This window comes from Bufo bufo, chromosome 6 (genome assembly GCF_905171765.1).
Source record: "Bufo bufo chromosome 6, aBufBuf1.1, whole genome shotgun sequence".
NCBI classification, from domain to species: domain Eukaryota; kingdom Metazoa; phylum Chordata; class Amphibia; order Anura; family Bufonidae; genus Bufo; species Bufo bufo.
Genome location: NC_053394.1, coordinates 313,138,616 through 313,152,448, shown reverse-complemented (window position 1 = coordinate 313,152,448; position 13,833 = coordinate 313,138,616). Strand labels below are relative to the sequence as shown.

Sequence of the window (13,833 nt, the reverse complement as noted above, 5' to 3'; positions counted from 1 at the left end):
AAATTACAATACACATTAGTACAGTATAGTATAGCTCAATGGTTATTTTCTTCACAACCTTGCTGTCACCTTTACTACTGCTCTGCACTTTCTTTTTGCCACCATGCTTGCGCTGCACATTCTTGTCACCTGCATTTCCACTTTGCACATTGTCACTTGCATTTCCACTTTGCACATTGTCACCTGCATTGCTGTTCTTGTCACCTTCATTGCTGCTCCGCACTTTCTTCTTTCCACTATGCTTCTTGGGAGCCATATTGGGTGTCCAGTGAACTGTACAGTACTGTATGTGCTAAAAAGCACACCAAAAATAAAAAAATCACTTAAAATGTTTGCAGAGTACTCACAGTACTTCTTTCTGTGTCTCTTCTTCTCTCCACGGTCTTCCTACAGGAAGTCACGACCATGTGACAGCCTGGAAATAGCATTAAAAAGGCTGCGGCTCCTGTTCGTGAACCGAGGCGGAGTTCGTGAACCGGAGCATATTTTTATGAACTTTTCTGTTCGTGAACCGAGTTGTTCGTGAACAGAAGCGTTCGTGAACCGAGGTATCACTGTATTTATTTTTGACACTGAGGATTTCATTTTGAAGTTCCATTTGAACATCTCTGTTGGCTGCTGAGCCACTCCGAGAGGTCTTGTGTCCCAATTGCCTGTAGGAAGAATCCTGTTGGCCAGAAGATGTGACAAAATGTTTTTTTGACTGAGTTCATTGACTGAGGGGGCTATAAGAAGGGTTATCTCTTAGGTATCATTGGGTGATCCAGTCGTTCTTGCAGGCAAACCAATCATCGTTTCTGGGCAGCAGATCGTGCTGTCTAGACAGCGATCTGCCGCCCAGAAACAATGATCCTGTATGGGAACAAGGGATCGCAATAGCAATCATTTGTTCTCATACTGTGAAGGAGATTGCTGCATGTAAATTCTGCAGTTTTCACTGAACGAGCAGCCGACTGTTGGGAAGAAACGCTTCCTTCACGACAATCGGCTGCTACGTCGGGCAGTCTAAACCCGCCTTAAGTCTTCACCACCTTCCATCACCGAGGTGTCTGTGAAAACAAACCTTCACAATGGGCCTCGAACCATGAGGAAGAAAGTGATATTAAAAGGGCACTAAAGGGAAAATTCACACAAGAAATAAATAATACCACAGGAAAAAAAAAAAAATGAATGGGAGCAAGTTTTTTATGCAGTCTTTAAAGCCAAAACCAGATGTGGATTCAAAAAAGCGGTGCGGTAGTATCTGTCCTTAATACTTTTTCTCCTTATGAAAACTGTCTTTGTGGCCATTATTATTGTTTCCTTTTTACTCAATCATTTATTTTTCTACAGCATCACCATTTACTTCCTGACTCCATTTTATTTTCTTATTATTATTTTTTTTTCTCCTTTCCTTTTTCTTTATCTCTTTTGACATTTTACTCTTCAATCCCCTTCCCTTTTCTTCTACTGTCTCCTTTCGCCTTCTCCTCCTGTCTCCTTTCCCTTTCTCATCAGACCTCTTTCACGTTCTTCTGGTTACCTTTCTCTTTCTTCTCCTAACTCCTTTCTCTTTTTCCTACTGTCTTTCTCTTTCATTTAATTTCTCCTTTCTCATCTAACTTCTTTCACTTTCATTTTGTGTTACTTTTTCTTCTTTTTCTGACTCCTTGCTCTCTTTTCTTTACCTAACTCCTTTCTCTTTTGTCTCTTTTCCTTCTCTTCCTGTCTGCTTTTAGTCTCCTGTTTCTTTCTCCTCCTGTCTCCTTTTTCCTTCTACTACGTTCTCATTCTCCTTCTGTCTCCTTTATCGTTCTCCTACTGTCTCCTATGAATGTATCTTCCTGTCTCCCTGTTTTTTCTCCTCCTTTTTCTTACTATTTCCTTTATCATTCTCTTGCTTTCTCCTTTCTCTTTCTCCTACTGTCTCCTTTCTCTTTCTCATCTGACTTCTTTCACTTTCTTCTTCGGTCACCTTTCACTTTCTTCTCTTGACTCCATTCTCTGTTGTCTTCTCCTTTCTCTTTCTTCTCCCGACTACTTTTTTTGTCTTCTTCTCTTATTATTATTTTCGCCTCTAACTTCTTTCTACTCTGATCTCCTTTTTCTTTCTTCTCTGACTACTTTCAGTTGCTTTAATTACTAGATGGCTATTAAAGGTCCAAGGATGTAAGGAGATGCATTGTAGCACGAGCAGCATGTCTCTTCAGTTTGTATGCATACAAACTGACCTTGAGCAAAAATGGAAGGATGATGAAATATAAGAGAAGAAAGAGAGTAAGATAACAGGAATTAAAGGAATTATAAGGAGAGGGGAAGGTGGGTGGTGGATGGATATGATATGGGAGGGAATCGAGAGAGGGGGAATGGTTGAAATATGGGCAATAGTCCAAAATGAGTAATGAGAGCTTGAAGAGAAAGGGTGTGACTGCGGGCAATTAGTTAAGATTTCCTGCTTAGATCAATAAGGTCTTGAAATCTAATGGTGTTACCAAACCTGTAGGAATTTTTCGTTGTCACCTGAGGACTGCAGTCTATTCCTCCATGTGGAATAAGTAAGATATCTTCTGTTGCCGCTCCGACAGAGTGTGTGTATGAGCTGTACACAAATGGGGTGGCATTACAACTGGGCTGTGGATAGGCAAAATCAGAAGAGTTCTCTTGTGAGCACCGTTCGGACCTGGGAGTGTAGGCAATAGCCTATTTGTGGGGCCCAGTCATCTTGACCCCTTGAGACACTAGAGTATGTAGGGAAAAAATAGTCCCAGAAAGATTTTATCTTATCACAACCCCACCATACATGGAGCATTGTGCCTGCGTCAGCAGGTTGTGGAGGGCTTATGTGTGAAAATAAATACTTATTTTATGAAAGCAGAACTAGGAACCTTCATGCATGGGCTCTTACCTAGAGGTTATATATCAAGGAGATCATGTATGCAGGGCTAGGACCCAACAAAAAAAAAATCCCTCAAAAGGTGTGGATAGTGATTATAGAGAAGGTTGTGCCCTATTTCATATAGGAGCAGAGCTGCGTGTACTCCATCCAGCAGAACCTAAGGTATGGGTTACAGGTTTGAATCTTTTCAGGTGTAGGAAGACTCAAGCCTGATAGGATATGATGGAAACAAGGATATTCTATTACTTGCCAGTTGAGGAAAAATTCTCAGAGTTCCTCTAACTCCTTTTACTTTCTTCTCCTGGGCCCTTTCATGCTTTGTCACCTTTCACTTTCTTCTCTAATGTCTTTCTCCTCTGACTCCTTTTGCTTTCTTCTTATGACTCCTTTTTCTTCCCTTCACTTTTTACTCCTGTTTTTTTTTTCTTATTACTGGTACTTCTTTCTATTTCGTCTCCTGATACCATTATCTTTCTTCTATTGACGTCTTTCTCTTCCAACTGCTTTCTCTTTTGACTTTCTGTTACTAACCCTGTCTCCTTTCTCTTTCTTTTCTCACTCCTTTTTGTTTATCTTCGGCTGCTTTCTCCATCTCTTATGATTTGTGCTCCTTTTTTTTTTTTTGCACTTGAAGTTTACTGAACCAAGACTTGAAAAAGTTATGAAAAGACCAAACAGAATTAACACAACGTGTCAAATTTTGACTTAAATAAAACGTGCCCTCTACAAATACAAAAACACTGGGTTGTTCTAAATTATAGAGAAAACACAACATAAATAGCACAGCTCCAATTTATCACAGTCACCCAAAACGAGCTGTCAATGCATTAATCCGATGCGTTGTGAACGTCATGTCATAAGCAGCCTGGTCAAATAACAACATAACTTGATATTTATAGTTCAAAACCAAAATATGTAAAACAAAGGGAAGGGAGAAAATGCGTGTTCAGCAGCAGCAGCAGGATGACAAGTCTTCTAGGGGAGTTCAAGAAGATCTGTAGTAAGATCTGAAGGTGCATGAAGGACATACTTTACCAAAATATTCAACTTTATCCTTTAGTTAACAGTTTCTGCCAAATTATTCTGAGGCATTAGATAACGCATAGAGATGAGCAATTTTCTTAAAATTCAATTCGGGACTGATTCGTACAAATTAGCCATGTGATTCGATTTGGGTTCGAATCCATTCTGCCTGAATCAAAAATGCTTTTATTGCCTGGAAAAGTCTCTCTGTAAAAATTATTCAGAATCAAATCACTTAAGATTCTGATTCTGTAGAATCCGAATTTTTGCAAAAATTCAGGTCGAATTTTGATTCTATAAAATTTATTTGCTTGTCTCTGATTAAAACAGTAGCCATGAAGCCATTGTGAGTAGAGCTTTCTCTTTCAGGTTTGCTTAGTTTTACTACATTTTGCTTGACTTAATATGTTTTGCTTCTCAAAATGTATTTATTCATCTTACAGTTGGATCAGACACTCCAGGAGCATTTCCCAATCTACAGATCCTTTCGCTTTAAAGGCAGCATTGGACCAGTACGTGTGCACTTGACAAGTCCAGCGTTCTTTCTCAAGCTTTTGGAGCTGGCAGCCAAACTTTCCAGTTTCCCTTTGGACTGCATTCAACCTCCACGTTCACTAAAATACAGAGAGATGGCTGAAATGATATGGAAACAAGTCCTGTCATGATCTTGTTTCCTTTTGTAATCTACCAGCAGGCAAAAGTAACACTGTCAAAGGTTTATGTGGAAAAAAAAATATTCAACAGATAGGCCTGGGATATCTGGGGACATCATTACTCTTTGAGTTCTGATGTATGTGACCACATTAAGCATTGTAACTGAAGGTAGAGGAGAAATCAACATTTAACAGTTTTACAGACCATTAACAAGGGATACATGATTTGAAAACTGTTATGAGCATCTGACATTTCCATTAGTGCAATGATTGTAAATAGTAGCAAATGTATTAATAAAGGGGTGTATGATGATAATATGACAGCTGGAGGTCCAAAGAGTGTATTCCCTGCACAGTAGCAAAGTCAGACCCCCACTGATCATTAAGTTATGACATAATGATATGCAATTACTTACTATCACGAATATACCCCTGTAATCTTGGTAACATTTACATTCTCTGATACTGTTCGTAATTCATTTTATATTAACATAATAAATATTTTCTCACTTATCTCGTCACACAATCCGCATTTGTTCAGGTTTATTGGTGCAGTTTTTAAAGCCAAAATCAAGTGTGAATCATAAAAGGAGAAAGTATTAAGGTTTTTTTTTTCAATCCACTCCTGGTTTTGTTTTTAAAAACTGAATAAAAAACCTGATTAAAACCTGCACATGTGATTGCACCCTCAGACTAAGCAATACTTGTGTCTCCTAGAAGTTATTATTATGCAAAAACAAGCCTTTCTTATGATAGGATTGGTTGCAAACCATACTTTGCAACTATTAATGTAAGCAACTGTTTTCCTGATGCTTTTCAGACTGTTTGACTTCATTCAGAGAGATTGGTTAATATTGCACCAAAGCCACATTGGGGGAAAAACGCATGCGGTTTGCTAAGTTTTTTTGAGGTTTTAAAACCTGTTAATGGGGTTATGCAGTGGATTAATATTGATGACTTGTCTTCAGGATAGGCAGTCAGCATCAGATCAACAGGGGGCCGACTCCCGGCATCTGTTTGAGGGGGTTGAGGCGCTATTGCGAGCTCTGCTTCCTCTTCAAAGTTTAAAGGCGTTGTCCGGGTTCAGAGCTGAACCCGGACATATCCCCATTTTTACCCAGGTAGCCCCCCTGACTTAAGCATCGGAGCAGTTCATGCTCCGATGCTCTCCTTTGCGCTGTGCTGAATCGCGCAGGGCAAAGGCATTTTCTGGAGTTCTGGTGACGACCCAGGCTCTCCTTAGGGGTGCCAGGTGGAGGCTTCCGCCCAGCAGTGAGCCCGGTGACATACTTTAGCGCTGCCCTAGCCTGTAAAACGGCTAGGGTAGCACTAAAGCTGGCCCATCAGAGCTAGTGACGTCACCGAACACACTGCTGGGCTGAAGCCTCCGCCTGGCAGGGAGTTATGGTAAATAAAATAGCCCTTGCCCTGCTCGATCCTGCGCAGGGCAAAGGGAGAGCATCGGAGCATGAAATGCTCCGATGCTAACATCAGGGGTGCTGCCTGGGTGAAATTTTGGGTATTTCCGGGTTCGGCTCTGAACCCGAACAACCCCTTTAAACTTCATTGGATCGGTGGTGCAGTATAATTACAGCTGCTTTGTCACATCCAAGTGAATGGTTGTAATTACTCTGCTCTGCCGCTACAAAGGAGATGGCGCGCAAATAAGCTTTGAATGGGAAGCAGTCCTCTGGTGGCGGTCCCAGGAGTCAGACTCCCATCGATCTGATATTGATGACCTGTCCTGAGGATTGGTCAGTGAAACACTGCATTTTAAGTAGTGATGTTTTAAGACAATTTTTTGGCATTTTGTTTTTCAAATCACAGGACACTCTGGGTGAAGCCTTTTTAGGCTTTTTCTCATACACTTCTCTATGCAAAAAAAAATAGACTAAAAAACAGGTAAAACACTATGGCGGTCATTTATTATGCGTTATATGACACTTTTGGGCGTATTTGTGTCACAGATTTTGTCACAGAGGTGTTTTGCGACAAAATCTATGACTTTACCCCGCTCACTACACTTTTGCGAAGTGGCGGGGAAGAAGGTGGGTCAGCCGGCCCGCCTCATTTATCATTAAATGGCCTTAAACTACACCAGCAAGGGAGCTGGCGTAGATTAAAGCATGTCGCACGGCTGGCGGCAGCAAGCGCCGAAGTTATGTAGAGCCCTGCGCCTCTATATAACTAAGGCGCATCAACCGGCAGGGCACAGGGATTAAATATCCCCCTATGTGACTAGAAATGCCTGCTATCCCCAAAATACACATGTAAAAAATGCCCCTCCAAAAAAAAATAAAAAAAATGTGAAAGCTCCTTTAGACTACCTAAATACCTGTGCACTTTGTGGAATTGCTGCATAATTTTTCCCACAGCAATCAATAGGAATTCTGCAGAGAAATATGCGGCAGTCATTCCGCACCAGATAGCGTGGACTTCACTTGCCTGCCAAGGGAAGGTGAGTTAAGGACCTTCTGTGGCAATTCCCTCACAGCCCTGCCAGTCTCTGTATAATCTGGCTTCTTGTCGCAACACCTCACCCCATCTTGATTCATTATCACAGGAGGCATGGCAGAAGGCTGGGATTCTTCAAAAATTTTATTTTTTACATTTAGTATTTACGGATTTTGCTGCAGGTCTGCAGCAAATCCGCATCTGACATTATTTCTACAGATTTCATGCAGAAAATAACTGCCCTTTGAGGTCAATGTTTTTTTTTGCATGAAATCTGCTCCAGATCCATAATATAAATTGTCATCCTGCATTAAATTTTATGGGGCTGTACACATGAGCGGTGATTTTCACTCATCACTTGTGCGTTGCGTGAAAATCGCAGCAAGCTCTATATTGTGCGTTTTTCACGCAACGCAGGCCCCATAGAAGTGAATGGCCTGCGTGAAAATTTCAAGCATCTGCAAGCAAGTGCAGTATTCTGTAAATTTTATTATTATAATTTTATTATTTTCCCTTATAACATGGTTATAAGGGAAAATAATAGCATTCTTTAATGCAGAATGCTTAGTAGAAGGTCAATTGAGGGTTAAAAAAATAATTTAAAAAATTAACTCACCTCCTCCAATTGAGTTAATTTTTTTATTATTTTTTTAACCCTCAATTGACCTTCTACTGAGCATTCTGCATTAAAGAATGCTATTATTTTCCCTTATAACCATGTTATAAGGGAAAATAATAAAATTGACAGAATACCGAATCCAAACCCGAACTTCTTGTGAAGAAGTTCGGGTCTGGGGGGGCGTGGCCTGAGAGCGCATGGAGTAGGTCGCACCGCACTGAGCTCCTGCAGATATCCTGACTTTAGAGTGGTAGCAACCCCCTAAATCGCTGATCCTTCCTTACCTGGTGGTTGAGAGGCGACAGGAGGGTGCTGTGGTAAATTTCTGAGCGCCGACATGCCGAGGAAGTCCGGTAAAGGGCCGCGATCCGACAGGCCAGAGGTGAGCCGGCATGGCGCCGAGGAAGAAGAGGGGCCGGCCTTACAGCCCAAGCTGAGCCAGACTGCGGCCGCAAAGCTGAGCAGGTTTGCTCGCACGGATAGCGATGTGGGAGACTGGGCCGAGGGAAAGGAGATGGACGCTCATACCTCCTCTGGACAGGAGGATGGATCTACCGATGGGGAGGCCCTAGATGCGGTGAATTGGCCGCCATTAACCCCTGCACGGCCGGCAAAAGACGCGGTAGGCCCTAAAGCTGTGGTTGATGCAGAGCCTACTTTAAAAGATATCATGGCCGCTGTGGCCAGTTGTAACAGCACACTGAAGGTGCTTACAGTGCAAGTTGGCAGCCTGAGGTCGGATGTGTCTTTAATTAGGCATGACCTACACAAAATTTCAGAACGCACCTCTGAATTGGAGAAGAGGGTGTCCACCATTGAGGACGTTATTCAGCCTTTGCAAATGGCGGCAAAAACAACTGCTAAAGATATAGCTGCTTTATACGCCAAAACAGATGATCTGGAGAACAGGTCCAGAAGGAATAACCTGCGGATTGTGGGTATGCCAGAGAAGACGGAGGGGTATAATGCCACCGAATTTGTGGAAAAATGGTTGCATCAACTATTTCATGAAAAAGGTCTATCTTCCTTATATGCGGTGGAGCGGGTGCACAGAGTCCCCATGCGGCCGCTTCCGCCTGGCAGACCTCCCCGTCCCATACTGGCGAAGATCCTGCATTTTAAAGACCGGGACACTATCCTGCGGCAATCAAGGGACAATGAGGAGATGGTCCTGAATGGGGTTAAAGTGTCCATATTTCCGGATTATTCCAACGAAGTGCAGCGGAGGCGAAGTAGATTTATGGATATAAAGAAAAGGCTGAGAGCTCTACAAGTCCAGTACGCTATGCTGTTTCCTGCTAAACTGCGTGTGGTGGCATTGGGATCCACCAGATTTTTTGAAGATCCGGAGGAGGTGGCGCAGTGGCTGGACGTCCACGAGCGACAATTGAGAAGTGGAGCCCTGGACACTTGAAGGAGGCAGATATATGGTTTCATTTGTTCACTTTATATATGCATTTGCACTCTAGGATTGCTTTAAATGTTGCACCAGTTAAGGAGTGTATTATGTAATGCTACCACATGGTAGTTCCTGAGGAGGGAGCAGGCGGTAAAGAAAGTAAAATGTATTTCTCAGATGTGGGGAGGATTCTCTACCTGAGGAAATGTGTTATAAACTGTTATGTTTATTGTAGGTTGGGGGGCAGGTTGCTCTCGGATTGCCCTGTTTTAATGTGTGAAGTGGATACTGAGGGGACAGTGATCCCCAGTTACAGTAACCTGACTATGAGAGGGAGGGAGGGGGGTGGGGGGGCAGGGAGAAGTTTGGGGGGAAGGGTTAAGGTCTTGAACTATGAGCAAATGTTGTATGAGTGGGCTGTGAGATTCAAATATGGTTTGAAGTTTTACCATGTCACAGGTGATTAGAGTCTTAAGCTGGAATGTGAGAGGGATGGCGGATGCACGGAAAAGGCAGTGCATTTTTTAATACTTGGGGCGGTTTCAGCCGGCTATATGTTGCCTTCAGGAAACGCATTTGACTGGAGAAAATTTACACTGGATGAGTAAAAATTGGGTGATCCATGCGTTACATTCAACTCATTCCTCTCATTCTAGAGGTGTAAGTATGATTGTGCATAGTAGTATTAGGTATGAACATATGCAGGATTGTGTGGATGCTGAGGGTAGATATGTGTGTGTTGTGTGTAAGGTGGATGGAATACAGGTGGTGCTGGTGTCTGTGTATGTGCCTCCACCGTTTGCTTCCCCATTAATAAGAGAGATCATGGGCTTTGTGGCGGACTTCCCTGGGTTGCCGTGGCTATTGGTAGGGGACTTCAATTGCACGTTGAATGACTCCCTAGATAGATGCCGGGTGGAAGGAGCAGGTGGTGCACCGGGGAGTGCGGCTCTCAGGAATATTTTGGGTGAAGTAGGAGTACAGGATGTATGGAGATTGCGTAACCCAGATAAGCGTGAATTCTCGTGTAGATCAGCCACGCACCATTCGCTATCGCGTATAGATTTGGCCCTTGTTAACGACATAATGCTACCACTGGTTAAGGATGTCGTTTATCATCCTCGGTCGTTGTCGGACCATTCTCTGGTGCAGATTGACTTGTGCCTGGGGGTGCTCAGACAGGGACCGAGGCTGTGGAAGTGTAATCCTCATTGGCTGAATGTGTTGGGTGACCTGTCTGGGATTTCTCTGGAAATTAAGGAATTTTTTGATATCAATACAGGGTCGGCTTCGATACCAGGTGTATGGGACGCCATGAAAGCATTCCTGAGGGGAGTTTTGATGAAAGAAATTAACAAGCATAAATCCAGATCCAGGGAGGCGGATGTTAAGGCGCATGTACTAGTGGCTGAGGCTGAGAGAGAGTTTAGTAGATCCCCCACCACGGTTAGTAGTGAGGCGCTGGCGGTAGCTCAGGAGCAGCTGAGATGTCATTTAGTCCAGGCCGCAGATAGAAAGAGAAGCTTTTATCGTCAGAGATCTTTTGATGAAGGAGAGAAGGTGGGTCATTTGTTGTCGGTGGTCTCGCAGGCCCAGAGGGGCTCCTCTTGCATTCAGGAACTGAGAGATGACATGGGGAACAGTAGCCAGGACACAAAAGGAATATTAGATATTCTAAAAAGCTTTTATGTATCTCTATATACTTCCACTGGATCTAGTTCTGATGAGGCTCTGAATGATTTCCTAGGGGAGGCACAGTTATCGGTGCTGTCAGAAGAGGATAGAGAAAGGCTGGAGGAGCCGATTACACTTGAGGAACTGGAAGCTGCACTTGGGGACATGGCAAGTGGTAAGGCGCCTGGAGCTGATGGTCTCCCAGTAGAGGTATACAAAAAGCTGCAGGGGATATTACTCCCTGAATTACTTAAGGTGTTTGAGCACTCATTGGAGGCAGGTTCGTTACCACATTCGATGCAGGAAGCTATAATTGTGGTTATACCTAAACCTGGAAAGGATCCTAAAATACCGGATTCCTACAGGCCAATTTCACTTCTCACGGCTGATGTTAAGCTCCTGACGAAGGTGTTGGCGAACAGGCTGTCCAAGGTGATTCTGACCATAGTACACCCGGATCAGACGGGGTTTATGCCAGGGAAATCGACGGCTATTAATCTTCGTAGGCTGTACACTAGTTTAAATATTCCGGCGGATAACAGTGGAGACAGGGCCTTGCTTGCGCTTGATGCCGCTAAGGCGTTTGACAGTGTGGAATGGAGGTATTTGTGGGGGGTCCTGAGAACTATGGGCTTTGGTGAGCGGTTCATTCAGTGGGTACAGGTCCTGTATTCTAGTCCTAAGGCGAGAATTAGAGCTAATGGAGGGTTGTCAGATTGTTTTCCCCTTGCCAGGGGCTCCAGGCAGGGATGCCCATTGTCGCCCTTATTGTTTGCTCTTGCAATAGAGCCGCTTGCGGCGCATATTCGCTTATCAACAAGTATAGAGGGGTTTAGATACGGCGGGCTGCACAATAAAGTGGCTATGTACGCTGATGACACTCTACTTTTCATGGGCGATACTGGTGCGTCCCTGGATGCGGCCATGGCATTGATTGACAGATTTGGTAGCTTTTCTGGACTTCGGATAAATTGGCAAAAATCCTCTTTGATGCCAATTGATGGGCAGGCCCTGGCAGGCAGACAAGTAGATAGTTTGGTGCCCTGGGTGGATAAATTTAAATATCTGGGATTGCATATAACACCGAGGCTATCGGATTTTGAAGAACTTAATCTGTCCCCATTGCTGGCTACTTTTAGGCTTAAAGTGAGGTCATGGTGTAGACTCTTTCTTTCAGTGGTAGGTAGAGTTAACCTTTTAAAAATGGTTATGATGCCCCAGTTGCTATATGTACTGAATAATGCTCCCGTATGGATCCCTCTGGATAGATTCAAGAAAATTCACTCTATATTTAGAGATCTTACTTGGAAGTATGGGCAGGCTAGGATCAAACTGGAGACATTACAGTATTCTAAGTCGGAAGGGGGCCTAGCTGTCCCTAACGCATGGATTTATTTTTTGGCTTCCCAATGCCAGCATTTTAAGGGATGGATGGATCTACAAGCACCGGACATGACTGGGCAGATATTGCAGCATTGGCTGGGCAGTCGTGACCTCATGGGCATTCTGGAAGGCTCAGGAATGCATGCAGGGAGGGAAAAACTCCCTCTTATTGAACTTATGAAAAAAGTTTGGGCAAAAGTGAAGCAGCTAAGAGGAGTGGGTGGTATTAGTGAACTTTCTCCTATTGGAAAGAACCACTTGTTGCCAGAACTATTTGCCATACCAGGACTTAGGAACTGGGAAACTTATGGAGTGACGAGAATTGGACAATTAATTAAAGACAAGATATGTAAGTCATTTCAAAACCTGCAGCAGGAATTTAATATCCCTAGGGAGTGGTTCTATAAATATCTTCAAATAAGGCATGCCCTTGAGGTCACGTTGCGGAAAGGATGTGAGATAGCTCAAATGGAGGTGGTTCATAAGCTTGTTCTTCCGACAGGTGGGGGAAAAAGAGGGTTAATATCACAGGTATACGCTCTTTTACTGGAAAAATTCTTAGAGGGGTATCCGCTTTCAAGAATGAAAAAATGGGAGGCTGACGTGGGAGATATGTCTAAGGATAAGTGGGAAGATATATTGGAAGGAGTCCCCAAGGTGTCCTTTAGTGAACAGGGCAAACTGTCCCAACTATTTATCATACATAGAGTGTACAAAAGACCGGTGTTCCTGAAAAAGATAGGAGTGAGAAGTGATGACAAGTGTCCAAAGTGTATGGAAGATGGTGCAGACTTGTTGCATATGCTGTGGTCTTGTCCAGTAGTTGGTAATTATTGGGAGGATGTTAGGAATATGATTAATAGCAAACTGACATTGAAAATTCAAAAAGATCCTAAGGTGTGTATTCTGGGGTATGTGTCTGAGATTGGAGGGACTGAACCGGTTAAGGTAGCTGTGGGGAGATTGCTATATGTGGCCAGGAAACTGATTGCTATGAGGTGGATCCAGGGAAGTCCGCCTACACTGAGTGAGTTTGAACGGAAGGTGCATGACATGCTGATACTTGAAAAAGGGGTGTATGTGAAGAGAGGGTGTCCTCAGAAGTTTGACAAAATGTGGAGTGAATGGTTATCTCATACTCATGTGGTTATATAGGCTCGTGATGGTCAAGACCAGTTGTTAGGGTAGGGGGGGTTAGGGCAGGGCGAGGGGGGGAGGGATGTTGGGAAGGTTAAGATAGTGGTAATTCTATGTCTAAAATATTTGTTTTAGCATGTGTACACGCAATGTATAGGTACGTGATAAAACTGTGTGTTGGTATCTCTATGATTACTGTTGTTCACTGATTCCACACGGTGGATAAAGTAAAGAAAGGAAAATACAACGTATTGTTTTATGTTATACTATGTATTTATTGTTCAATAAAAACGATTTGATTTAAAAAAAAAAAAGAAGTTCGGGTCTGGCTACCAAACATGCCGATTTTTCTCACGCTCGCGCAAAACGCATTAAAACGCCTTGCACTCGCGGGGGGAAATCGTGCATGTTCCCGCAATGCTGTGTGAACCCAGCCTTACTTTACATCCTTGTGGACAGATTCATCTCGATGGACATAACCTGCATCACTGGATGAACATATGTGCAGAAACAATTCCACCAAGTGCTGGGTCCTGCTCTCAGGGACTATATTAGAAGTTTGGAGTATGGGTATTTAGTCATTTAGCCATGTTAATATTTTACATTGTTGTTTAAT

General features: G+C 43.2%; 1 protein-coding gene across 1 annotated transcript in view; it reads left to right on the top strand.

The window, feature by feature from the left end:
* Positions 1–5,852, top strand: part of GHDC (GH3 domain containing) — a 60,800-nt gene extending 54,948 nt beyond the window's left edge. The window contains exon 9 of the mRNA XM_040436837.1: positions 4,342–5,852. Coding sequence (XP_040292771.1) covers positions 4,342–4,563 — 222 coding nt within the window. The 3' untranslated portion in view covers positions 4,564–5,852. The remainder of the gene's footprint in view (positions 1–4,341) is intronic.
* The last annotated feature ends 7,981 nt before the right edge of the window (positions 5,853–13,833 follow it).